General features: G+C 36.0%; 1 protein-coding gene across 16 annotated transcripts in view; it reads right to left on the reverse strand.

The window, feature by feature from the left end:
- Positions 1-827: 827 nt before the first annotated feature.
- BAZ2B (bromodomain adjacent to zinc finger domain 2B) overlaps positions 828-25,786 on the reverse strand; it is a 373,027-nt gene continuing 348,068 nt past the window's right edge. For 8 of the 16 annotated variants that reach the window (XM_036254460.1, XM_036254453.1, XM_036254452.1 and 5 more), the window contains 10 exons: positions 23,704-24,359; positions 23,005-23,278; positions 22,676-22,831; positions 22,138-22,298; positions 17,291-17,601; positions 16,748-16,883; positions 12,674-12,820; positions 7,346-7,611; positions 6,943-7,086; positions 3,225-3,737 (listed from right to left, as the gene is read on the reverse strand). In XM_036254460.1, the coding sequence (XP_036110353.1) occupies positions 3,584-3,737; positions 6,943-7,086; positions 7,346-7,611; positions 12,674-12,820; positions 16,748-16,883; positions 17,291-17,601; positions 22,138-22,298; positions 22,676-22,831; positions 23,005-23,278; positions 23,704-24,359 (2,405 nt within the window). In that variant the 3' untranslated portion in view covers positions 3,225-3,583. Of the gene's footprint in view, positions 3,738-6,942; positions 7,087-7,345; positions 7,612-12,673; positions 12,821-16,747; positions 16,884-17,290; positions 17,602-22,137; positions 22,299-22,675; positions 22,832-23,004; positions 23,279-23,703; positions 24,360-25,786 lie in introns of those variants that run through there. The other 8 variants (XM_036254455.1, XM_036254447.1, XM_036254456.1 and 5 more) reach the window with 7 other exon arrangements.

Here is a 25,786-nt window from a genome sequence, read left to right on the forward strand (position 1 = left end):
ACGGGAGGACGCTCAATCCACTGAGCCACACTGGCCAGGCTTATTGAATACCTTTAATATGATGGACATTATACTAATGTCCAAAATGTGTAAGAGACAATTTCTTGAGGATCTGTATCAGGTGAGAATGGCAGACACATAGCCCCAAATAGTAAGACCTTTAGTAATGAAGGAAAATGATTTCTAGCTGCTCACAGACATTTTGAAAGGAGAAGAAAGCCAATTACATCCATACATAATGCATACTAGAACCTCTATGCATACAAGAACATGTCGATAAACATTTGATGTATGATGAATTTGGAAATATACAGAGTTCCAATCAGATGGCCAGATATCACTTTATGTAGGCAGAAATAGAAATGTGATAATCAATAAATCTGAGATATTTCAGTTTCTCAGGAACAAAATAATGGGGATCAGTATCATGAAACAGAGCAAAAGGAGAGGCTGGGGGGGCAAAATGTGCTGTTTCTGTGCATTGTCCAGCCGGTGAGACACCCAGAAGTTACCAGGTACAGAGACTCCACAGGGCTTTGGGGTGTTATGGAGAAGAGCTGGTTCCCCTGCACCCACAAATACTTGGATAACACACTCCTAAGAACTTCTTTCTCATTGTGTTGACTCTTTACTCACCTGGCACCTGTCAGGTTATTCACTCTGTTCCCAGATATCATCACACTGGTAACCTTAGTCACTGGAAAGCAGATAGGGTCAAATACAGTATCTACATAACACAAAAAACTTCAAAAAGGCAAATCAAAGTTGAAGCTGCTAATATGATTAGAGAAACTGCTTGATATTTTCCAAAACACATTACTCAATTCAAAAATCTGTCATAAATTATTATTGAAAAATAATCCAAACAAAGATTGAACATTGGTTGGGAGGTAGGGAAAAAGAATCCTCTTCCACTGCTGGTAGGAGTGTACAGTGGTCAGCTGGAGAGCACAGGTTCTCCTTAGGTATAGATCCCAAGAAACTCTTAGCACAGCAACAAATTACTCAAAGCTGAGTGGCTTAAAGCAATAATAAACATTTATTATCTCATAGTTTCTGTAGGTCAAGAATTCAGGAGTGGCTTAGCTGGGTAGTTCTGGCTTAGGGTCTCTCGTGAAGTTGCAGTCGAGATGTTGGTGGGGGCTCCCGTCATCTGAATGCTTAACGTGGGCTGAAGGGTCCACTTCTAAGATGCCACAGTCACATTGCTTGTGAGTTGGTGCTAGATATTGGCTGTCCCTTAGGGCTGCTACAATGTCTTCACAATACAGCAGTTGGCTTTACCCAAGGATATCTTATTTTTAAAAGAAAATGATCACTCTTGAAAAGTTGTTCTTTTGTGTATTTTCTCATTATGAGCCCCTCAGACACCAGACATTATGATCAAATAAGCCACTTATATCCCATCTAATATAAATTAACAGAAGCGTGTATCATCCCTAAGGCAAACAGCCCTGGTGAAGAAGATTCCCCATGGAGCATCTGGAGGTTCTATAAACACAAACCCCAGACTTGATTCATAGCACCACCTTGTTCCCTGCTCCACATGGTAGTTTGTGATTAAGCACCAGCCCCTTAAGGCATCACTGCAATATTTGGTTAACAGAAACTGACATATTTACATAATAACAGCTGATTTTTTATATAAGTCTTCACAAACAGTCTAGGGATTTTGGAAAATACTCTGTGGCTTTGAAGCATTTTCAAGTTAGGAATATTTTCTTCAAAAAGTTCCTGTTCTCCCTTCACCATTAAAAGCCATTTTCTAAGAACATTCATGACCTAAGGGCCACTTCCACACTAGCAACAGGCTCCGTAAGGCAGGGCCAAGCCCCCGTGTTCACCAGTGACTCCTCGGAGCCCAGCAAGGCTTCATGTCACTTTCACTTCGTATCTCGTGACTTTTACCAGACTAATTTATATGACCAAAATTTCTTACTGAACACAGGGTGATACATCTACCCAAAAAGAGACATTTCTCCTATCAGAATAACACCTTAAAAGTGTATTTTAATATTGAAAATGTAAAAAAAAAAAATCCAAAAGAGAGAACCCAAAGCCAATAAAACATGGTCCAGAGAGGTTCAGAGACTCATGAAAGTTCTATCACTTGACTTAAAACCACCCACCCTCCTCCCCGCTGAATGTTCTTTGAACCACACTCTGCTGCTCCTCCCTTAATTCTGTAAAAATCAAATTTAAATTAACTGTTTTTTGAAAAGACTGTATTTTCAGATTCATTAAGAAAAACTAAAAACTAGTTTGTAAAAGTCTTTTATTGTATCCGTGCCACACATAGTAGTGAAAAATAACACTCCTAAAAAAAAGAATGCTACCTTTTCCACAACATTTTATTTTAAATAAAACTTCAAGTACTCTTACATAGGTACAAAAAAAAGTCTGATCTATTTGCCTCCAACAGGCCACCACAACACACAGTAGATAAAACACAGTGGTTACAAATGTCTTTTAAATTTATTTCTGAGGCAAGGCAAATGGGAGGGAAATGTTTCTATGAAAAAATACTGTGTGTGTAGGAAATTGTCACAATTTTATTCCACATGGATACAAATGATTATATTTTAATTTAGGCCCTGGTGGCTTAAAATTATATAACAAAATAGAAAAATGGAAAACTAATATCCCCTACACCCTGTTTCAAAGGCAGGCACTACCAAGATCAAGGAGACGCCACAGTGTTGGTAGAGGATAATTACTGTACAAGCTGTAGAGCTATAATTACCTTCAGACTAAAATAAAATGCTACAGTCCTTCTAAGGCATAAACAATAATGTCTGCAAACAATATATACACATAATACATATTTAAAGCAAGACTTAATATAAACAATAATGAACAGTATATACACGTCAACTTTTCTTCACTGTCTTGAAATACAATTTAACTACACAAGTGATGCAGCAACATATATATATATATACACACACACATATATATATAAATGTACTTGTAACTCTACAGTAAAGTTTATTTTTGGTGCTTTTATAGCACATCAGTGTAAACAGTTTAACTTGGCTTTGTTTTATATTTTAAAACATTCCTTGTTGTATTTTCAAGATTTAAAGCAATTTTCTAGTTCTTCCTTTTCACAGAAAACGAAGATTCTGGATGTGGTTTAATCATAAATAATTCATAAAATTAAATACATTCACTAAAAAATAAACTACAAAGTAAAAAAATGAAAAATAGATATTTATTGAGAGGGAAAGGAGAACCATTTCCCACGTTAGAGCTCTGGTGTTGAATATTCAGTGCGATTTGATATATTTTAATTGCTATTGCACTATAACACCCTTTCCTTTGAAAATTCTTTGGGTGTGCTTCCCTGTTCTACCTAAATTAGCTGATAAATCACACAAACCAATAACCAAGGGCCTTGGTTGTTGTAGGAGTGAAGCCTTTAAAAATGGTATCATTCTTCTGATACTTTTTTTTTGTGATACTTATTTTAAGGAATAAAAGTCATTATGTATGTGCCTTTGCACATTTGTGTAAATACAGTTCACATTGCTGGTCTCATCTGTCCTTGTTTAAAAGGAAAAAAAAAAGAGAGATTATAACTTCAGCTCACTTTGAAAGTATCTGTCCACTTTTTTTCAAAATACTTCCTCATACTGTGGCCAGCTCTGCCTATATCAGAATCATCTTCATTAAATGTTTCACAGTTGTCAAAGACAAGCCTGACATCTAGAGCAAAGGATTCAGGGTTCGGATACCTGGAAGAAAACACATGATTTAGATAGACGTTGCTGTTGCAGGGTGGCTTTGTTTTGTAACCAAATGAAGAGGTAATAAAAGGTAAAACTGAAAGGAAGAAGAAAAAACATTAGGATAACTGCATTTAAAGTGATAGAAAACTTACATGGGACATTCAAAATAATTGCATGTGGTCTGAACCACAAAGGATTTAAAGACAGATGAAGTGGAAAAGAAATTTCTCTGAAGATCAAGATACATTTCAACTAACTAGCATTTTCCCCACATCCAATTTCCTGTTTGACCTGTATCACAATTCTGTTATAGGACTCATCCCATTTGATTAGTTGATTAACTCCTCTGACCAACTATATCACCTGTTGTACCCCTACTGTCCACATTTTAAAATATTTAGTTGCACTAGAAATAATATAAGTGCTTCCCATGCACTATACGCATCATACTTGCCCTGTGGCTTCTACATACACCCCAGGACATACTTCTGTGTGTTAAACCTCCCCCTTTCCCCATTTCTCCTCTTCTCTTCTCAAACACACTCTCTGGCCCCAGCACTGCTGGTCCAGGGCAAGCACACAGGAGGCAACACTGAGGAGCGGCTCGCAGTGCGCAGCTCTGGCTTCAGTGCTTGGTCAGCGGGCGGCCCACTTCTTCCTCTGTGAGAACAGGAGGAGGAGCACGCTAAAGTGAAGGGAGCTGCCTAGCCTTATTGGTAGGAAAGGAGTGGTTTGTTTCAAGCTAACTCAAGCCAAATCAATACATTTTGAAAGAGGGCTTTTGGAAATTCACATTTAAATGAATTCCAACGTATGATATAAGCTGGGTTCTAAAATAACTTTCCCATTAGAAATACCTGGGAAGCACACACTAAAGCTCTGAGACCTGATAAGAGGAGAATTATTCCTTTGATGAAATACCTTGTACAGTTGCCATTCCCTCCCTCTTTTATTATATGTGCAATAATAAAAGAAATACAATTTTCTTATCTGTAATGAGCTCACAGCGTTAATTCAGGCCTTATATAACCTTATCCATTTCCTGTTCTTCTGGGAATTATTATTTTTTATTGAGGTGAAATTCGCATAACACAAAATTAACCACTTTAAGGTAGACAATTCAGTGGCATTTAATACATTCACAACACTGTCATTACCCCAAAAGGAAACCCTCTGTCCATTAAGCAGTCACTCTCCCTTCCTCCCTATCCACCTCCCCACCCCCTCTCACCCTCAAAGCACCCATCGCTCTGGATATTTCACATTAATGGAATCATATCACTTGTGTGGGAATAATTCTCTTAATACATTTTTAAGGTACTTTGAGAAATACTTATCTCTTTAGGCTGCTCCTTACTATAAGGAAAGGTTAATGACTAATTCTAGGGAGACTGGAATCCCAGAGAGAATCCTAGATGAGGTTCCAGGTGAAGTAGGTGCAATCCCCACTCTGTGACCTATTTAGAAGGGTGGGTGCTGATGCAACCCAGAGGATTCATTAAAGCAGGCACTTCCCCAAACCCTGTGTTTTATCCATTTCTAGTTAAAAAATCTGAAATATTGTTGTGGGTTTCGGTTCTAGCTCATTAGCTTGGGTCTAATTGAATTCAAGTTAGAGAAGACCAAATCCGCTGGCTCTTCCCTCCCACACACCTGCCACCACAGACAGGACAGTACCAAACTCTCTCTCTCTGCCTCCGTGTGACCTCCCTTCCCAGGATTTGTTCTCAAAAAGGAACTTCGATTATGTAGCTCTTCTGGTAATTTTGTCTTAATGTGTAAGCCTGTTTGCTTTGGGGATTTGGGGGTTGAGGTTCATCCTCTCCAGAAATTAGAGTCATGGAAGTTAAAGCCATGGGTTGATTTAAACCCGGTCAAGGCTCCCTGTGTGAGTCTTGTCCTGACAATGTTGATTATAAAGTTCACTGTGCTACCCCACTAAACACCCCATTATTTGGACAGGCAGATACAGCAAAAGCGCTAGTCCACATCCAGACAGCAGCTCTTGTTGTTTGGTTCACGTTAGAACCAATAGCTTTAATGATTATAAATGTTTTCTGAGTTCGGGCAGGTTCTTTCTGTAATTAAAAAAAAAGAAACAAGCCTTTGAAAGACTGACATTTCAGCCTTCAAAGAAATTAATGAGTCCTTTGGTCAGTCTAGTAAATCATTTGATGTGAGAGGGACACTCATCCTTATCCGTTAAGTTCGACCCAATCTTCTGAATTGTATGTAAATAACGGAGCATGGTGATTTTCACCGAAAGAAGCCAGGAAGAACTAAATAATAATGTAATTACACTACATTTTGTAGTTATTCTTTCAATGTCAAGTTTCTTCTTTCTCCATATTTTCTGTGACTTTGCCTGAAGCGTTGGGCACGAGCTGCATGAGGCCAAGTCGGGATGCAAGAGTAAGGGAGCAGGAGAGACGGGAGAACATGAAGCTCCACGTCCACTGGCCAGTCACAGGTGGTTGTCTGTGGCCTGTTCTGTTAAGTGAACAGCCACATTCTTGTGGCTCCAAGATGGGCCAGTGCTGAGAGCCAGGTAAATGCCACTAACAGTTGTTCCTCTCTGGCAGGAGTCTGAGGTGGTCTAACAAAGATCATAAACTGCGGCCAGGAAGTCACTCTTCGGATAGGATCACAAAGAGAATATGGTAGAGAGGAGCAAATAATAGTTTTCTTCTACATTTTAAAACATACACATTGTCTTAATGTGTAAGCCTGTTTGCTTTGGGGATTTGTCATAATTCTCTAACAAGTCATAATTAAGTTTTAGTATTTAAAAATTCCAATGCTCTTCTATCTCTACACTTTAATGATCAGAAGATATTACAGGATCAATTTTTATGAAGTCCCCATGAGATGATGTCAATACTCCACAGTTGCGCCAAAATCCAGCTTCCGTGGTGCTTTCTTGCTTTGGGAGGCTTCCTCAACACTTTTCTTTTCCTTCCAGACTGAGTCTGGTGCCCTTCCAATGTCAAAAAAAGCTTTATCACACTCTTTTTTAATTGTTTAAATAATTGTGACTGACTTGTCCATACCATACCACCCTCGCCAAACACACACACACACACATACACATACACTCTCCAAAGTCAGGGCTTCTGTCTTTGCTGTAAATTAATGTATTTTTGGCTCAGTGGACAATTATCTAGCACCTATTAAGCATTCAATACATACTGAACTGAAATGGTTTACTTACTGTCCACCACTTAATTTCTCTCTAATTGTAGAAAAATCCATAGGCTTCTTAATAACTTTCTTATAACCAGGAACAAGTTTCAAGTTCACAGGAAGTAGAAAAGGCCATGCATCCTCATGAGTTTCCATTTCAGTGAGGATCATACTAAAGAAAACAATGTTTGAAATTAGTATCTATGCTTTCAAATTATCTATTATTACTAGAAATTTCACTTTCATAATCTTTAAGAAAGACAATGCAAATTAATTTTTAAAAGGTAAAAGAGACATTTCCTTGTACTATAGACTTTATATTTTTCTACTTACACAAATTGTCAAAAGCCATCTTTAATATGATAGAAGGGTTTTTAAACAAATGCAGTGGGATATCATGAATACATAGTACATAAAAACTGAAATAATACCTGCAAAGAGCTAGGTCCTTGGAGTCATCTCTTTTAGGTTTCTTAACAGAAGCAAAACTTTCTTGTTTTGACAAGTTAATGGAAGTGTTTTCCTCCATTTTTCTCTTCTTCAGGTCTTTGCTTCCTCTTTTCAGCGAACTGCTTGTGGAGGCAGAGTCTTCGTCTTCAGTATCCCCGGCCAAAGCTCCTTTCTTTCCTTTCTTTGAGTCATTCGTCTTTTTTCCTTTGACATGAAGTTTTTTGAATTTTAGAGTTTGACCACTTGCCTTTAATTTAAAAAAAAGTAAATTAGGTACAAGAAAAGATGTAGAAAGTTAATAATTTTATTATTTTCAAGAGACTTATGAATTTGTTCTCTCATAATATAAGGCTAAAACCTAATAAAGCATGAAAAACCTATCTTAAGAAATCTTAAACCTCGAAGCTGATCTCATGGCAATCCATCTTTACGACAGAACTATCAGCACTTCCCTTAGTCTAGGTCACTAACTCAATGAGTTTAAAGAAACAAAAAGGACAGTCTTTTAGAGCACAATATAATGAAGAACAAAGATACATAGAAATAAAAATATAAAGCTTGTTAATGAGAAAGTTAAAGAGGTAATTAGAAAGCTAGGCCAAGACATAAAAAATAGCTCATGAAGAGTTGAATAGACAAAAAGTCCCTTGTAAGATCAAATCTACTAGAAATTGATTTTTTTTTTTTCTGGATTAAATACACATTGTTTTTTTCTGGATTAAATACATAAACTTGTGGTTCTTAGGTGTGAACCAAGAAGTGGTAAAGGCCAAGGAAGAAAAGAAAGAAGAAAAGAAAAGATGTCAGTTTTGAGAAAAACAATAAAGAAATAGTATAAAAGAGATTATATTTGGAATCAAAGCATATAAATTCCAGCTATCGTTCTATCAATAACTAGCTACGGGACTTCATACAAAAATATGTATGAGGCCTTGTTTTTCTCATCTATAAAATAAGCAACACAATTGGTAAGGTCATTCAAGCTCTCAAATTACATAAAAAAATATATATATCTCAATGTGGCCTTATGCAATCTAACCTCATCTGCAGGCAGCACACTGATATAACAATGAACCCCTCAACACAATTGAGAAATAGGAAAATTTAACGGAATTTTGAGTTGAATAATATAATAAATACAATAGATCAGAGAAAAGTAATATGCAAAGTCACTGGTAATATATAGTTTTTGTTATGATTTTCCAGAATAGTGTTTACCCTCTTTTAAAAAATTGTTCCCTCTCTTACCCAGACTCTTAAGAGATCTTAGACTGTAGAGTCAGTATTTAATCTAGCCATAATTTAAAGTTGGCTGTATTCTTGCAATAAATTTGGCCAGAAATATTTCTTTGGCGTATTTAACATCAGTTTCTTTGAGAATTTCATAATCTCTTCTAGCTATATATATTTTTTAATTTCTCTTAATCAAGAAATTAAAAATATTTGGTTCTAGGGAACACTTTGTAAAGTATAAGATTGTCTAACCACTATGCTGTACACCTGAAACTAATACAAAATACTGTTGAATACAAACTGTAATTTAAAAATAAAAATTTTTAAAATATTTGGTTCTCTATTGGTGGTCTAAAAGTACAGCTGAGATATTTTAACTGACTAAAATAGTAAGGCAAACCATAAATCTAACACCTTCCTGATACCATATCAAAGAATCACTGCACCTTGTCAGTAACTGAAATAATTAAAATGTTTTACTAATCTCTTCTCCAATTAGTTTATTAGTTTTTTTCACTAAAATCTGATTATTTTGAGTTTTCATATACCACTGAGTTTTTAGCACTCTGAAATTGTAATAAAAAGAGAATGTTTAATATAATGAAAAAAATCCATTTAATGAAGATTTTGTAAATTATAGGCCCAAACTTCTAGTTTCTATTTGAACTAAATTATTACTTGGCATCATTTTCTAAGAAATTAATACAGTGGGAAAAAAAAAGAAAGAAAGAAAGTTAAAGCACAGAATGAGAAGACTTTTTTGATGTTTTAAAAAACAATGATGTCTCTCTGTATTTCTTTAATAAATAACATTTATCAGTTTACCGCAATAGACCATGTACATATACATCCTTTCAAAAGTAAACTTTTATACTATTACTCTGTTACCTGATTACTTTGTTCTTGGACAGAGATACCCCCTCACCACCCTTTTTAACTTGTTAAGAGCCCCAATTTAAAAAGGAACTTTAGTTATGTCCCTAAGCAGAACCTATCGACTTACACAAACAAAAGCACATTTCTGTTATATTTGTGCATATACAGCAGAAGTTGTGAACTGGCAGCTCACAGGCTATAAACAGCCCACAGCCCACGTTTTGTTGTTTAGCTCATATAATGCTTGTAGAGATTCTGAATCTGTTACCAGCATATAACATTTGGGTGAACATGTATAAAAATCCCCAATCCTGCCTGGCTGGTGTGGCTCAGTGGTTGAGCGTCAACCCATGCACCAAGAGGTCACCGGTTTCATTCCCAGTCGGGGCACATGCCCAGGTTGTGGGCCTCATCCCCAGTGGGGGGCGTGCAAGAGGTGGCCAATCAATGTTCTCTCTCATTGATGTTTCTATCTCTCTCTCCCTCTCCCTTTCTCTCTCTCTAAAACCAATAAAGAAAAAAATAAAACAAACAAACAAAAAATCCAATCCTGAAATACTGGTAGGTCCTGGAATACTGGCCCACATGTTATATGACAACAATCGGCAGGCATTGGGTGATGACTGTCACATTTAAATAAGGGCATGACCTTCCTGTATGCCACAGTTCCAAATCTTTTGTGTTATTTGCCTGGCTTTTGTAGGCAATGCTGTTTGAAACTTGTGTGTGTGTGTCTATGAGTGTATATCAATATGTATATGTTCATGCACATCTATTTGATTCTGTGGTTCCGTGGTTATACATACATAAGTTCAATAAAGTGTTTGTATATATATTGGCATATATACACACATACGCACAGAGTAAAAATACATAATCACAATGACGTATGCAGAAATAGCCATTTGAGAGTATAGTATAAATATTTGTAAATAACAATGAATTACTGGAAATATATTTTAAAACCTTAATTTTAAAACTATATCAAAATCAAATGTTTCTAATACCTTTTATTGCTGTAAAAAACATAACATCTAATTCACTACATTTAAAAAAAATTTTTAAGCAGTGGCTTAGAAAGCAGCATTTACATAGAACTTATGTCTCCTAGTCTACTCCTTCAATGATAGACAGTCAAGATTCTAGTTTAAGCAAATTTACTGGAAACAAAACCTCCTATAGTCTATCAGATGAATCTCCAACACTTAAAACACTGACTTGTTAATAATTCATAAAGTATTAGAGAAACTGTCTATAACTTGACAGTTATAAAACTAAAAGATAGTTAATGTACAACCAATGAAGATAATCATTGAATTATATTTAACTATATATAACAAAAATGATCAAATAATAAGAAATGAAAAAGCCATTATTAGTGAAAATGAGGCCCTATGGGACCCTCTGCTATTTTGTAACATGTAGTCTAATATAAACATTTTGCAAAATTTTAAAGTTATTACAACTTTCACACCCATGACTGTATTTGATCCTTACAAATTCCCATAGAGCAGATACTTCCCATTTTACAGATAACCCTGAAGCTAAGATAGAGCTCTAATGGTGACAGATCAGGGAGGTAAGAAAACCAGCAAGAGAGACTGAAAACAAGGTGAGTATGGGTTCCTAGAAGCCAAGGGAAAACAGGGTTTTAAGAAGGAAGGCATGCTCCACTGTCAACTGTGCCTGTTAAGTCTGGCGAGGCCTAAGCACTGACCACTGGGTTGAGCAATGTGGATGCTATTTGTGCCGTGATAACAATTTTGGAGAAGCTGTGGAGGTGAAAATCTGACTGGAGTGAGCTCAAGATCGAATTGAAGGCGAGAAATGGGAGAGAACCAGGACAGAAAACTTTCTAAGAGTTTTACTGCAAAGAGAAGCCGAGCCCTGGCCAGTGTGGCTCAGGTGGTTGGAGTGTCACCCTGTTCAACCAAAGGTGGCAAGTTTGATTTCCAGTCAGGGCACGTGCCTAGGTTGTAGGTTCGATCCCTGGTTAGGCACATGGGAGGCAGCCAATTGATGTTTCTCCTCTCTTTCTCTCTCTCTCTCTCTCTAAAGGAAACAAAAAATAATAATAAAATAAATTTATTGCCCTGGCCAGTTTGGCTCAGCAGTTAGAGCGTCGGCCTGCGGTCCTGAGAGACCCGGGTTCGGTTCCCGCTAAGGGCACGTACCTTGGTTGCAGTTTGTCCCCGGCCCTGGTTGGTCATGAGGGTGGCAACCACTCGATGTGTTCCTTTCACATCGATGTTTCTCTCTCTCTCTCTCTGTTCCTCTCTCTCCCCCCCACTCTACCTGAACAAAAAATGGAGGGATGTCCTCCGGTGAGGATAAAAAAAAAAAAAAAATTTATTAAAGCAGTGTTTAGTGTTCTCCCTAGGGTCAACTTATAAAGAAAGGAGAACCTAGAAAAAAATGAATAAAATTAAAATTCTTTTTTAAAAGGGAAGGAGAGAAATGGAGGAAGTAGACCAAGGAAGAAGTGAGGCCAGACGGGTTTTTGTTTAGTTTTCTTAAGGTGGGAGGAATAGTAGCATGTAGGTAGGCTGATGACAAGAACCCAGTGGAGACCGAGAAATTGACGATGCAGGAGAAGAGAGCTGCTGGGGCCACACCCCTAAGGAAGCAAGAGGGGATGGGATCTGAGGCACAAGCTGGGGAATTGGCTTATGTAGGGGCACTAGCATCTCATGGCAGCAGGAGAGAAGGTAGAGTGTGTGAGCCCAAATACAAGAAGGATAGTAGGTATGGTGGCTGCCAAAGCTGAGGGGAGAAGGGGCATAGGGAGCGACTGCTAATGGGTACAGGACACTTTTTTGTGGTCATGAAAAGGTTCTGGAATTAAACAGAGGTGATGGCTCTACAACTCTGTGAATATATGTAAAAAAACCACTGAACTGTACATTTTAGAAAGGTGAATTTTATGGTATGTGAATTATATCTCAAAAAAATTCCCATAAAACTTTGCAGTTAACATCAACAAACTCATAGGTACAGACAACATACTGGTGGTTACCAGAGGGGAGGGGAATAGAGGAAGGCAGAGATGTGTCAAAGGAGTAAATATATGCTGCAGAGGAAACTAGGCTTTTGGTGGTGAGCACGCCGCAGTGCTCACAGATAGGAATTATAATGTTGTATACCTGAAATGTTATTAACCAATGTTACCTCAATTAAAAATTAGTTTTAATAAGTCTTACCTTAGCAATGCAAGCTGGACAAAACCAGTCCCCATCCGGTATAGTTGTAATCTTGGGTCGATGGCAGTAAGTGTGACAGCCTTTGTCACAGCCGTCACAAAGGAGGAGCAGTTCTTCATTATCTCCCTTTCGACAGATCTGGCAGTACTATAAGACATGGAAAATCATTTAAAATTAACACTCTGCTATGGGTAACACTTATCAGGACATTAAACAAGCCATTGTTCCTAGGTTATATCAGCAATGAACATTCCGCTTGCTAACGAATATACAGTAGCCATACACATCTATGTATCTCTCATTACACAGATATGGACCACATGACGGGGTGAGCAGTTCAATTGGGGTAAAAGCACATTTCAGGTACACTGCAAAGAACAAAGCTAGAGGTCGAGTGCCTGCACACACTTCAGAAGCATGTACACATTAACATATGAAATAATTAACATGACATTAGAGCACATAAAGCAATGAATAGCTTTAATACATGGTGTTTTAATCTTTTAATGTATATCATCTTTTGCTTATCTTAGCATCCTCATGATATCCTGAGAAAAAAATAAGAGTTAATTTTAAAGATCAAAATAAGAATTAGCATTAATAACAATTACATATAATATATATAATAATAAAAATATGTCTCTATATTTTGATCAAATTATCTGTCTATTTTTTGTGATTGGTTAAAAAAAATGTGTCCAAACTCGAAAACTTTGGAAATCAATCCAAATCAAACATGTATCACAAGGCTAGAAAATGGATCCTACAAAATGATTTCTAAGGGAAAAAAATTATACAATAAATTACAGAATTTAAGAGGTCATAATTTATTTTCTAGAACTAAAAATTAAACTCTTTCTTATCTGTTAATGTTTCTAATACCATTAAGAACTTTGAAATATATAAAAAGAAGTTTTCCCCATGCATACATATTCTGTGTAACAAGTTTCACAAAGGACAAGAAGGAAAGTTAGATAAGTAAAAACTTTCAAGATGGCTTTATGAAATGTAAGTACTAACATTATATTTTGACATTTAGTGTATATTCCTAGTCGTAGTAGAAAATGTCCTGCAATCAATATATTTAAAATGAAAACATTTAAATTGTAAATCATTTATATTAATTTATAGTTATATATTCATATACTCTTTAAGACAAAGTAGCTTAACTGTTGCAACTTCATTTTTTATTCTCAATACAATTAATCAATTTGGGAAAGACTAAAATCTTGTATAACTCAATATATACACCAATGATAGCTTAAGAGTCTTATCCAAAGGGCAGACGTACACCATTCAAATTAACAAATATCTATCAAATATATGTAACATATATATAATACTAAAATTGGCATGTGTATTAAGAGCAAAAGCAGCAGAGTTTAATGTTCCAACAGTATTCTTTTTTTTTTAAATCCTTACCCGAGGATATTTTTCCACTGACCCTCAGATAGAGTGGGAAGAAGGGAGAAAGAGAGAGAGAGAGAGAGAGCGCGCAAGAGAGAGAAACATCGATGTGAGAGAGACACATCGACTGGTTGCCCCTCACACGACCCCAAGGGGGCCCAGGATCAAACTGCAACTGAGGCGTGTGGCGACTCTCCAAACGCTAAGCCAAACAGGCCAGGGCCAACAGTATTCATTTTATGACCTTACCTAATACCACATTTTAAAATACCTAAAGAGGGTGTTATTTTTCCAAATTTGAGTTACATTTTAAAAACTTTTATTGTAAAAATAAATATTCATCGAGAAATAACATTTGGAAGATTATATTAAAATACCTAAAACAATAAAATTAAAAAATCAGATTAATAAACATTAAGTAAATTCTCACTGTTTCCTACAACAGATAACTAAAAATACTATAAAGTCTGTCTTACATTTCACATTTATGATTTAAAAATATACATATATTTTTATCCTCACCCAAGGACATTTTTTTCATTTTTTGTTCAGATAGAGTGGGAGGGAGGGAGGGAGGGAGAGAAAGAGAGAAAGAGAGAGAGAGAAACATCAACGTCAAAGGGACACATCGAGTGGCTGCCACCCGCACGACCCAACCAGGGCCGGGGACAAACTGCAACTGAGGTATATGCCCTTAGTGGGAACTGAACCCGGGTCTCTCTGGACTGTAGGCCGACGCTCTAACCGCTGAGCCAATCCAGCCAGGGCTAAAAATGTTTTTTTTCTGACACTTATTAAGAAAGGGTGACAGATAATGAGTTGCTAACACTTTTGAAAAATCACAGTAATACCTCACTGTGGGCTATATGTTAGAACAAGTGTATTAATATTTGGTTTTAACTCCTTTGCTCCTATAGTAAAATACAGATGTTGCCTATTGTTTAACATTAACAATAACATAAAGTACACTGTGGACAGAATTATCTGGAGACAAATCACAACAGCTTTGTCTGTCCTGTTAAGCTGTGTCTCTGGCAAAGAAGGTATTTCTAAAGGTATTAAGCACTTTAACATTTTGTTATGACTTATTATGAGGATTATTATAGGTGCTGTTACATTTCTAATTAAAGGTTACAAAGTGCTCTTTAATCTTTGAATATGAGACTCTGCCTTCATTTTAAGGTAGTTTCATAGCATATAATGTATTGTTAAACATTGAAAAGAAGAAATGAAGATTATTAGAGATGGAGTTAAATAATGATAATGTATCTTAATAATATGGTAAAGGTTTACTGAATTTGCAAAAACTGAAATAAAGCTTTAGATAACAGAAAGTAAGTATACTAATGTAAAGGCAGATTCTGGTACAAGTATTGGGTTTCTGTGTATAGGTTATAACAAAACTGACCACATCATGATGACTGTTTTGGTATACATTAGAAAAATAACTGTACGAACTTCATTTCGAGGTGGGAATTCAATCTTTTTTATTCATTTGACCAAAAATATTTGAGCTGGTGACATACTAATTTTTGAAGAAAAATTTTTACCTAGTAAAAATGCTACCAGATGAACTGAACAATGCCTTAAAATTTATGGTAAATTATAATCTGGGTTAGGAAAAACCTAAATTTGAGAATATTGTGAAAACTGCAAATTCATTATTCCATGGCCATTTTAGGAAGAAGTAGAAAACCATAGAAGAAACCAAATTTATTCGTATAGAATGAATAAGGCCTTGAGTAATCTAAGCATAGAGGTAAAAATAAAGAGAAGAATGCTGAATTATTTAAGGATCATTTCTTTTCTCTGGGGAATGATTGTTTTAAGTGAATCTTTAGTCATTTATGAAAACAAATCTCATGTACTTGAATTTTAAAACAAACCAGTAATTCAAAAGCAAATGTTAATTAGTAAAAATCAACATATAATAGGTATTTCTATATAGAAGAAGCAAGAAGGACATGTACATTACTTAAAAGATACCTCTCTCTGGAAAATACTTGAAATAATAGCTTTTACTTTGAACACATAGCATTTAGTGCCTGGTACAAAGTAGAAGCCACTATATGATAATTACTAACTGAGCTTGAACAAAGACTGTGACAAAACAGTTTTAGTTATTAGAGTAACGAATAAAATAGATCTGCTCTTCATGTCATCTACATCAGAGGCAAATACATGAGATCAGTGCATGAAGGAAGACTTCTCTGTTTATTTTGTATTTACTTATGAGTATTTCTTAGGATTAAAAAAATGATAACTGATAGAAATATGAAGACATTTTAGGAATGTAGTAAATGTAGGCAGCAGGTAATGTTACCAACTGGAGTGTTTACAAGAGTGAAAAGGCCTTCAAATATTTAGATTAACAACTATTATGTTGACAGAATGTAGAAGACAACTTCAGCCAGTGTTATAAAAAATATTCAACAGAGGGAGAATCCACATTAACAAAATAAATTAAAGAAAACATTTGGTAGGTTCCTACAGAAAGCTCAAAATAAGGAAGAAAGTGTCACACTATATAGTAGAAGCACAAGCAGACTCGCAAGTACAGCATACATTATTTTGACCATAAGTAATGTATAATTAAGGAAGATCTGAAGGTTGGAAAAATAGGACAAAGTAAATTAGTTATAGTATTTCTTAAATAAAAACACTTACAACTTTCATAATTGATTTTTCCCATGCTATTGATTTCTGTAACTGCTGAATGCACAGAGCTACCTGTGCGGCACTGCGAGCTTCTGACAATGCCCTTCTCCATACCCTGAGCCCTGGAGCAATATCCTCTTCAAGTCTGCATTGAAATATAGAAAAATTAAGTAGGTCATGTCCACATTTATGGTTACTGAATGTGAAACAATCATCACACTGAAAGCCAAGCAATGACAAAAACATGGAACAGCCAATAAGTATAAGGTTTAAGCAACTAAATTTGATGTAGTGCACAGACTGTGGCTACGTGCCTCAAAGCTTAGTCACAACCAGGTAAATGTAAGATCACTTTGCAGGATTATCAACGCACATAACAAAAAAAATGTTTTTACAAAGCACCATGCAAATAGCATGATCCATATGGATCACACAGCATGATCCATATGGATCACAGACATACAAGAAGATACATAGATAACAGGCAATAGAAAATAGGCTCCAATTAGCAAAGAAGCACAATAATTTTTCAAGTTAATCTCAATAACCTACCCGTCACCATCACCACTAATGGATGGTGCAGGAGCAGGGACAGTAACTGTGCCCACATTATCCACTTTGATCTGAATGGTGGTACTTAAGGGGCTCTTCAGATACCTTCTTTCAATGTTCCGCTCCAAATCAGCCAGCCTGGTTACAGCTATATCTAGGGGGTTGTCACTCTTCCGTTCTAGTGCATGTGCACTGTTTTCTTCTTCGCCAGTAAATTCTCCATCATGCTCCTTGCACAATTTAGAGACTGACTTATGTTCAAAATATACCAAGTCCTCCCTTTCTGATGCAGGTTCTGGACACATCCAACCCTATATATCGAGAGAATAATGATATGGTTTTCTCTTAAAATGCCTGATGGGTGAATTACCTTTACTTAAAATACAGCAGCAAACACCAGCAGATCTCAATGATCTTTACTGAGAGTTTTTACCTTGTGTTTCCTAATGGTGGTAGGTAGAAACAAGAACAGAAAATTAAAATAAGCAGTTATAAGAAAAAAAAAACTTTTGATAATACAGAAGGTATAATGAAAATTAGGAAAGTATTCTGAAGACCAACTACTTATTAATTTCACGGACCGCATAAATGTAAACTTCTCAGAAGTCTGAACTTTGCTCTTCCTCCTTCACACTTTCACTCCTTCCACCTCTCTTTTGGATGGGTCCTTGTACTCACCATTTTCCCTCTGGCTGCAGGAGCTTTGCATAAGCTGTTTATGTTTATCTGTGCAGCTTATCCCTGTTCCTCCTCACCCAGTTAACTCCACTCTTCCTGCAGCTCTCATGCTCACATTCACATCCTTGAGTTGCTTTAGGGGGCAAATCTCCCCAACAGGCTTCCCACTGGACCACATAAATGCCCCTATAGCTTCGTGATAGTCACAGTTTTATCCTACTGTGATTATTTAACACCTTCTACCTCTAAATTCCATACAGGCAGGGACCATGTCTGCTTTTACTCATTTTATCTAAAACTCAGTGAAGGCAAATAGTAGGGTGTGTGTGTGTGTGTGTGTGTGTGTGTATTTTATAGTTCAGCTTGCCTATATTGATCCTCTAGCTCAAAAATCCTTCAAGGATTCCCTACTGTTAACAAAATCCAAATTTTTACTATGACATTCAGCACCTCGATCTACCTTTTCCTCTCATGATCCCAAATTCCATATCTTGTCACTCCAGGCATGTCCTGAGTTTGTAGATGCTGGTGCTCTGCCATGCTATTCCCACTCTCTAGTCTAGCATTGCTGGTTCTGACTTTCAAAAGCTTACTCATCTCGGCTTCTACAAGAAATCTGCCTGCTCTCTCCCATCTCTCCACCAGAAATCATGTCTTCTTTTTCTAAATTCATGCATGATTCTGCACTTCTCTGCAATCAGTTACCAGACTCTGCAGACTCTGTTTTATCTCCCTATTATATGACAAGCTTTCGAAGGGCAGAAACCGTATATATTTTTAATTTTTTGGTGTCCACTATCTGATGTAGAATAGGCACTTACTAAATGCATATTAAAGGAAAAGCAGAATGAACATTATCATTTTCATGAAAAATTTTAAGAGAATTATTTTATCTTTATATTCTTCCTCTTTAACTCAGTGGAACATTTAGAAAGTAAAGATGGAATTATGAATAGTACACTAAGTGCATTAGGTACAAGTTATGTCAAATGAAGCTCATTCCCATATTTTGAAGGAAATACTAAATAGCTAAATCAAGGGAAGGAATCCTGTAAACACAGTACATCTTGCTTTCTACAAGGCAACTGATAAAACAAAAAATAAAATAAAAGAAGATGAGATTAAAGTTAGAGAAGTCTAGGTGGTTAAATACACTGTATCCAAAAAATGGTGACCAATAAAGCTTGTCACCTCAGAAAAGGTCACTGCCAATATCCAAGGCTCTATATTTGGCTAATACACTTGTGAATAACTTCGCTGATTGCTATGAAATCTGCAGGTGACTTAAAGTTTGGAAGGAAGTTAATGTTCTTTATGAAAGGACTAAGATAACAAAAGTTTCATGTGCTGAAAAAGGCACCTAAATAAAATTAATAAAAATATAACAATAAATACAAATTTTAAGCTTTAAAGTTTAAGCAATTAGTCACAGAAATACCACATGTGATAGAACTCACTTATAAGCACTCTGAAAGAGGCCATGGACTTTTTTAAAAGTGCATACTCAGTGAAGCAATGATATAATGTGGATACTGAAAAGGTAGAGGACTCAGACACCATTAACAGAAGTATAGTGCTGGATTAAGGAAAGTATAAGTGCCATGAAAGCATTCAGACATCTTTATGTACAGTCACAGGTATAATATTTTAAGAAGAGTATTGACATTGGCATTTATTCAGAAGAGAACCATGACCAAGAAACCATTTCACAGGACTAATGGTTGAAAGAATTAATTAGCTTGTAAAAAAAACTTTAAAAAGAGACACAGGATTTGTCTTTTGAGGAGCTGGAAGAGGAGTAGGCTTTCTGTGTACTCTCAGCAACAGAACAAGAACTAGAACTTGCAGATTTTCCTACAATATAAGAAAGTTTCCATATTATTAGCAAAATAATTTTTGTTTTTTTAATCCTCACCTGAGGACATTTTTCCATTTTTTTGTTCAGAGTGGGAGGAAGAGAGAGAGAGAAACATCGATGTGAAAGGAACACAACGAGTGGCTGCCACCCACACGACCAACCAGGGCCAGGGACAAACTGCAACCGAGGTACGCGCCCTTAGCGGGAACCAAACCCGGGTCTCTCTGGACCGCAGGCCGACGCTCTAACCGCTGAGCCAAACCGGCCAGGACTACTTTCTGTTTTTTACTAAAAATAAAAAACAATGTTCCGCCTGCTTAATGTGTCTTCACAATAGCTAGTTTCCAGGATAAACACATAAGCCTATTTCCCTTTTAAAAAAGAAAAATTGATTAAATCTTTATAGGTGTTAAAATAATGTGGTTATTTTCATCACTTGTGTCTTCAGACTCTTCAAAACTAATATAATTGATTTCTTAAAATAATACGGAATATTTCAGCAATGCTTTATTAATAAGATGTTAAAACACCCCACTTGAAAAAACAACTCCACTTATCTTCACTACTGAGAACACAGCCCCCAAACATCTAAGCAACCAGTAATGTGATACGGTCAATTCACCAAAAACTGAGGATGTCTCCAGAAAAATATTTCAGGCCCAAACAGCTTGATGATATGCTTCCCCAACAAATGGCCAATTAGAATTGGAAAATTGCAGATAAAGTAGTTAAAAAATCAAAGCACACTGGTCCAGCCAGTGTGGCTCAATGGTTGAGCATCAATCCATACAGTAAGAGGTCGCTGGTTCGATTCCTGGTCAGGGCACATGCCCAGGTTGTGGGCCTGATCCCCAGTGGGGGGCATGCAGGAGGCAGCTAATCAATGTTCTCTCTCATCAATGTTTCTATCTCCCTCTCCCTCTCACTTCCTCTCCCTCTCACATCAATAAGGGAAAAGAAAAAAAGAAAGCAAAGCACACTAGGATCTTTTAATGTAGGGGCAAAACCTCTTCGCATTTCCTGAGGGAATCATTATCTATTAATTGGTCCTCATACTGATGGTCTTATGTCACCACCATAATTTAAATCAAACTCATTACTCTCAATTTAAGAAGGCAGTATAATGCATAACATAAGCCAACATGTTAAAAATTATGGCACTAATGGAATAATTTTTATTTCTCCAGAAAATTAACTTGTGTGGAAGAGTTCATTTGTGGAAGATGCCAGATAAATGAGGCATTTTTAGTACCAGGAGGAGGATACACATAGTTTGCTAGCAAAATACTTTCAGCAAATAATAGATTTCTGCTTCCCAAAATTGGTAATGTTCCTGTCAAAAAAAGAAATATTTTATTGCTCTGGAAAATGACATTTTTTTGGAGATGCTCAAAAGTTTCCAATGGCCAGTGTTAATTATGAAGCAAAATTTAAAAATTTTAATCTTTGGGTAGAATTGTATTATGACATATGTCTCTCATATGTTTATTTGATATATTTATTTGAAAATATGTCAAATCAAATTACGTGGTGACTACATTTTCTAAACCTTTTCAGGTGTCTGTCTCACCCTTATTCATCATCAGTCCATTTATTCTCAGAGACATCACCACATTATCAATTGAGAAGAAAGACCTTTACACTTCCCTTTACAAAACTAAAAATTCTTGCACAAACGTAAAGTTTCCTTTTGCCCGTTCATGGGAAGCCAGTTCTGATCACTGCTTTGTGACCTGGTAATGCTCATTAACTAAACTAGTCAATTAAAACTTTACATATATATAGATAGGGTATGTATGTGTGTGTGTGGTAGTATATCAGACATTTGAATATATATATGTAATCCAATTTTAAACGACAGAGTTAAAGTGTGACATATAACACTGCTTGCATACAAGGGGGTTCCTGGTCCTATATAAGACACCATAGTAGAAGTCAATAGAACATTACATTTATCATGGGAAAGACTGTGATATTCTGCTTGTGGTAAAGAACTGCATACTGGAAATGATATTTTTGAAGACTATAAAGGAGGAAGCAAGATTTAATAAAAAGAACATGGGCTTTGAAGTCAGACACACTTAGTCTGAATTCACATTTAGCCACTTACTACACGACCATTGGCAGGCTATTTACTCTGAGCCTTAATCCTTACCTGTAAAATAGGGAACATTTACTCTGGATTGTTTTGAGAATTAAATGAGATAAAGTGAAAGCATTTAGCCCAGTAACTGGCACATACCAGGCATATAATAAATATCAGTTACCTTCCATTATCCTAAAGACAGATTTTATTCCAAGTCAATTTTACCTTCACTTGCAAACTTGCTGATGCAACTCTCCTTTCTAGATCTTCTACCTGCTGAAGAATATTCAGATCCATTTCCATTGCTTGTTCTTCTACTGACCAGTTCTCCACAATATCTCGAGTAACCTGGTTTTCTTCATTTTCATTTAATTCAATAATAGCAACTACATTTGAAAAGAAATTAATTTTAAAATCCACTTTATCCCTCAATGATTTTTTCAGAACGTGAATAAAATTCCAGAGACAACACGTACATATAACATAATACACACAAATGTTACTTCTGTATATGTATGCAGCATAATCTTAAAAGTAGAAATATTCTTTTTTAAGAAACAAAATAATATGTCTGCAGGTTATAAAAAATTGTTAGAAAATAATACCAATATAATATATGTTAATAGTTATTATTTTTGAGCAAAATGGAAGAAAATGCCTATAAGTAATAAATTAAGAATCAAGACATAAAAATATGTCTTAATAAAAAAGAAGTAATTCTCGTAACTAAGCAAGACAATAGAAATCTCTTTTAGGTACACACCATCCTTATTCTTGATGCAGGCTTGAGTAATATAATCCAAGTGCTTCTGAATTTGTTTTTGTAATGCTTTTTCCCTTATCCCTCTGAGATGTAGCACTTTAAGCAGAGCTTTTAGGTCCTCTGGGTCAATAATTCGCCACCAACCAAACTGCATTTCTAAGTCAAGAAAATAAGATCTTTTACAAATATCTTGAATATGAACTAATGGCACAATGCAAGGAAAACGATTTACAACTATGTATAAGACCATCAAAGCAAGATTCAGTTATAATACAGAAATCTATAGCAGTGAGGTAAACTTAATGTACCTGCCATCTCAATGTACCTACCTTCTGGAATTGGTTTCGGATTAGGAAAATCTACTGGTTTTGCTACTTCGACAGCTGCAGGTTGAGTTGAAGAGACTTTTTCATTCTGTGGAACTGGAGATTCACTTTTACTTGAAGCAACGTTGGGAGTCAAAAATGAATTACCATTTCCTTCAGATAATGCCAACCCGGATCCCAGACTAGGCAAAGGTGATGTAAATGGAATATTGGAGGTAAGCATGCCAGTGGGCCACCCACAAAACTGGAGTCCCATCATAGACACTCCACTTTTCATCTGCAAAAGCAAAAAAATTTAAAAGTAGAACAATCTAAGAAGAAAGGAAAAAAAATGCTTAGAATTTGAATTTTTTTTAATTCTGAAAAAAAAATTCTTTCATTTATCACAATTATAGGAAAACTAAATATAATAACAGCAATGTTAAATTCCATGTACTTATTGGCTCCACAAAGGAATTTCCTTTTAGATATACTGTAATAGTAATAAGTTAACAAGTAATTAAGCAGCCTTTGTCTTACACTTAGATTAGAAATCAGTAGTTCTGATGAAGCTTGGTAATACCAATTCTAACTCTTTAGCTTTCAAACTGTAGCAGGGATAATCTTACAAATATTAGACTGATTCGCCTTTAGTGAAAATCTTTATGGGGTCAAAGATCAAATAAAGCAACATGAAAATGAGCTACATTTAGCAGTACTAACCTGAAGAGGTGATAAAGCAAATGGATTTAGGCCAACAGGATTCTGGGCAGAAGATGACCCAAGAAGAGGAGCTGGGGCAGGTGAAGGTGATTTAGATGGTGGCTGAGACTGAGGAGTCACTACAGAAGCAGCTGGCATGTCGGCATGGGTAAGAGACGTGTCATCGCAAGGTGTTCTGGGCAAAAGGCTAAACCACTGTCTGTTCTTTTCAGTCAGTGTTTTTAATAACTGGTCATTGGGGAGGGGGCTATAGAACTTCCCTGGACCACCTGAACCAGTACTGAACAGATTATTAGAGTCTGTCTTTTCCATGTTGCTTTGTGCTGCTGTTGATGGAATGCTGCCCCCTGAGTGTTTCCCACTGTTTTGGTAAGACAATGTGCACCCATTTGCACTACTATTTGGTTTGGGTGTCATTACATCTGACTCAGGAGGCATCTTGGCTACTTCTAAAAGCTTGCTTAATTTTGAAAAAGAGCCAGGCTTCTGAAGAAATAGATTTGTGTTGTCTTTTTCTTTAGGGTCTTCCTTCTGTTCACAATGATCTGGATTTGAACAATTTAAAGTATCCTCTGAAGTCTCAAATATTTCTTCTTTGATCTGAACACTTTCTGCCATTTTTAATTTTTCTCTTTCCTTTGCGATTTCTTCTAGTCCTATAAAAATTGAAAAGTATTATGAAAACCAGTTATTCCAGATCAAATAATACTATAATTATATTTTAGTATAATTTATCAAGTTATATGCATAAATATTTTAACAAACTTTTCTAGATACTTAATACTCTCCATTTTTCCCCTTTTTATAGACTAGATTGGTATGAACTTTGGAACATTAATGTAATTTTATAATTAATCATTAGAAAAAATTAAAATATAAAAAATATTTAAAGCTATAATACATAGTAAAAATTACTATTAACATTTTTGTATAAATTCTTCTTGCATTTCTCTGTGCACACACATACACACTTAAACCTATACATTTTAAAAAGGCAACCCTATTATATACAGGACATTCTAGTCTACATGTTTTACTGGATAATACTCTGTAAAAACTCTGATGTGTCAATACATAGATAACTACACTATAAATGCTAATGGCTACAGAGTATTCAATAGAACATTTCATAATTTAAATAATCATTCTTCTCTTGATGACTGTTAGTTGGTTCCAGTTATTTATTAATACAAGCAATGCTTTAAATGATAAATGATCTTGTATCTGTATCTTTGGACTTTTCATTTTTTTTTTTTTTTTTTTTTAATCCTCACTCGAGGACATTTTTCCATTTTTTGTTCAGATAGAGTGGGAGGGAGAGAGAGGAAGAGAGAGAGAGGGAAACATCGATGTGAAGGGACACATCGAGTGGTTGCCACCCGCACGACCAACCAGGGCCGGGGACAAACTGCAACCAAGGTACATGCCCTTAGCGGGAATCGAACCCGGGTCTCTCCGGACCGCAGGCGGACGCTCTAACCGCTGAGCCAAACCGGCCAGGGCTGGATTTGCATTTTAAAAAGAGTTTATATAAATTGCTTTTAAAACATTGGTCAAAAATATGAACCAAACTTTGACAAAGGAGAAATACCAATACAACTATAAAAAGATATTCAGCCTTACTAGTTATCAGAAAAAAATACAGTTTAGGTTTTCACCTTTCAGATCTTGGCAAAGACAGAAAATATGTGTAGTGTTCAGTTTCATTGAGGGTGTTGGCAAACATGCTCTTGTTTGTGTACTTCTGGTCTGAATGTGTATTGATCTATGCTTTCCAGAGGGCATATTGGCAGTGTATTTGAAAAACTCTGAAAAGTACGTATCTTAGTACTCAGTAAGTGTTTTTCTATAAATTTATCCTAATAAGTAAACCAGGAAAAAATGGTATAAATTAAACTCATCCTGCCCTTCTCCTTCAGTCCCTATCCTGTTCTTTGGAGGTAGCCATAGTTCATCAATCATGTCTTTGTCCTTCCAGAAATCTGTCATTTTACACGAGTACATAAATGGGTACTCTATTTACTTTCTGCAACTTAGAATAAAATCCAAACTCCTCAGCAAGGACTACAACCCTGTATGATGT

Source organism: Molossus molossus, unplaced genomic scaffold (assembly GCF_014108415.1).
Source record: "Molossus molossus isolate mMolMol1 unplaced genomic scaffold, mMolMol1.p scaffold_m16_p_11, whole genome shotgun sequence".
Classification (NCBI taxonomy): Eukaryota; Metazoa; Chordata; class Mammalia; order Chiroptera; family Molossidae; genus Molossus; species Molossus molossus.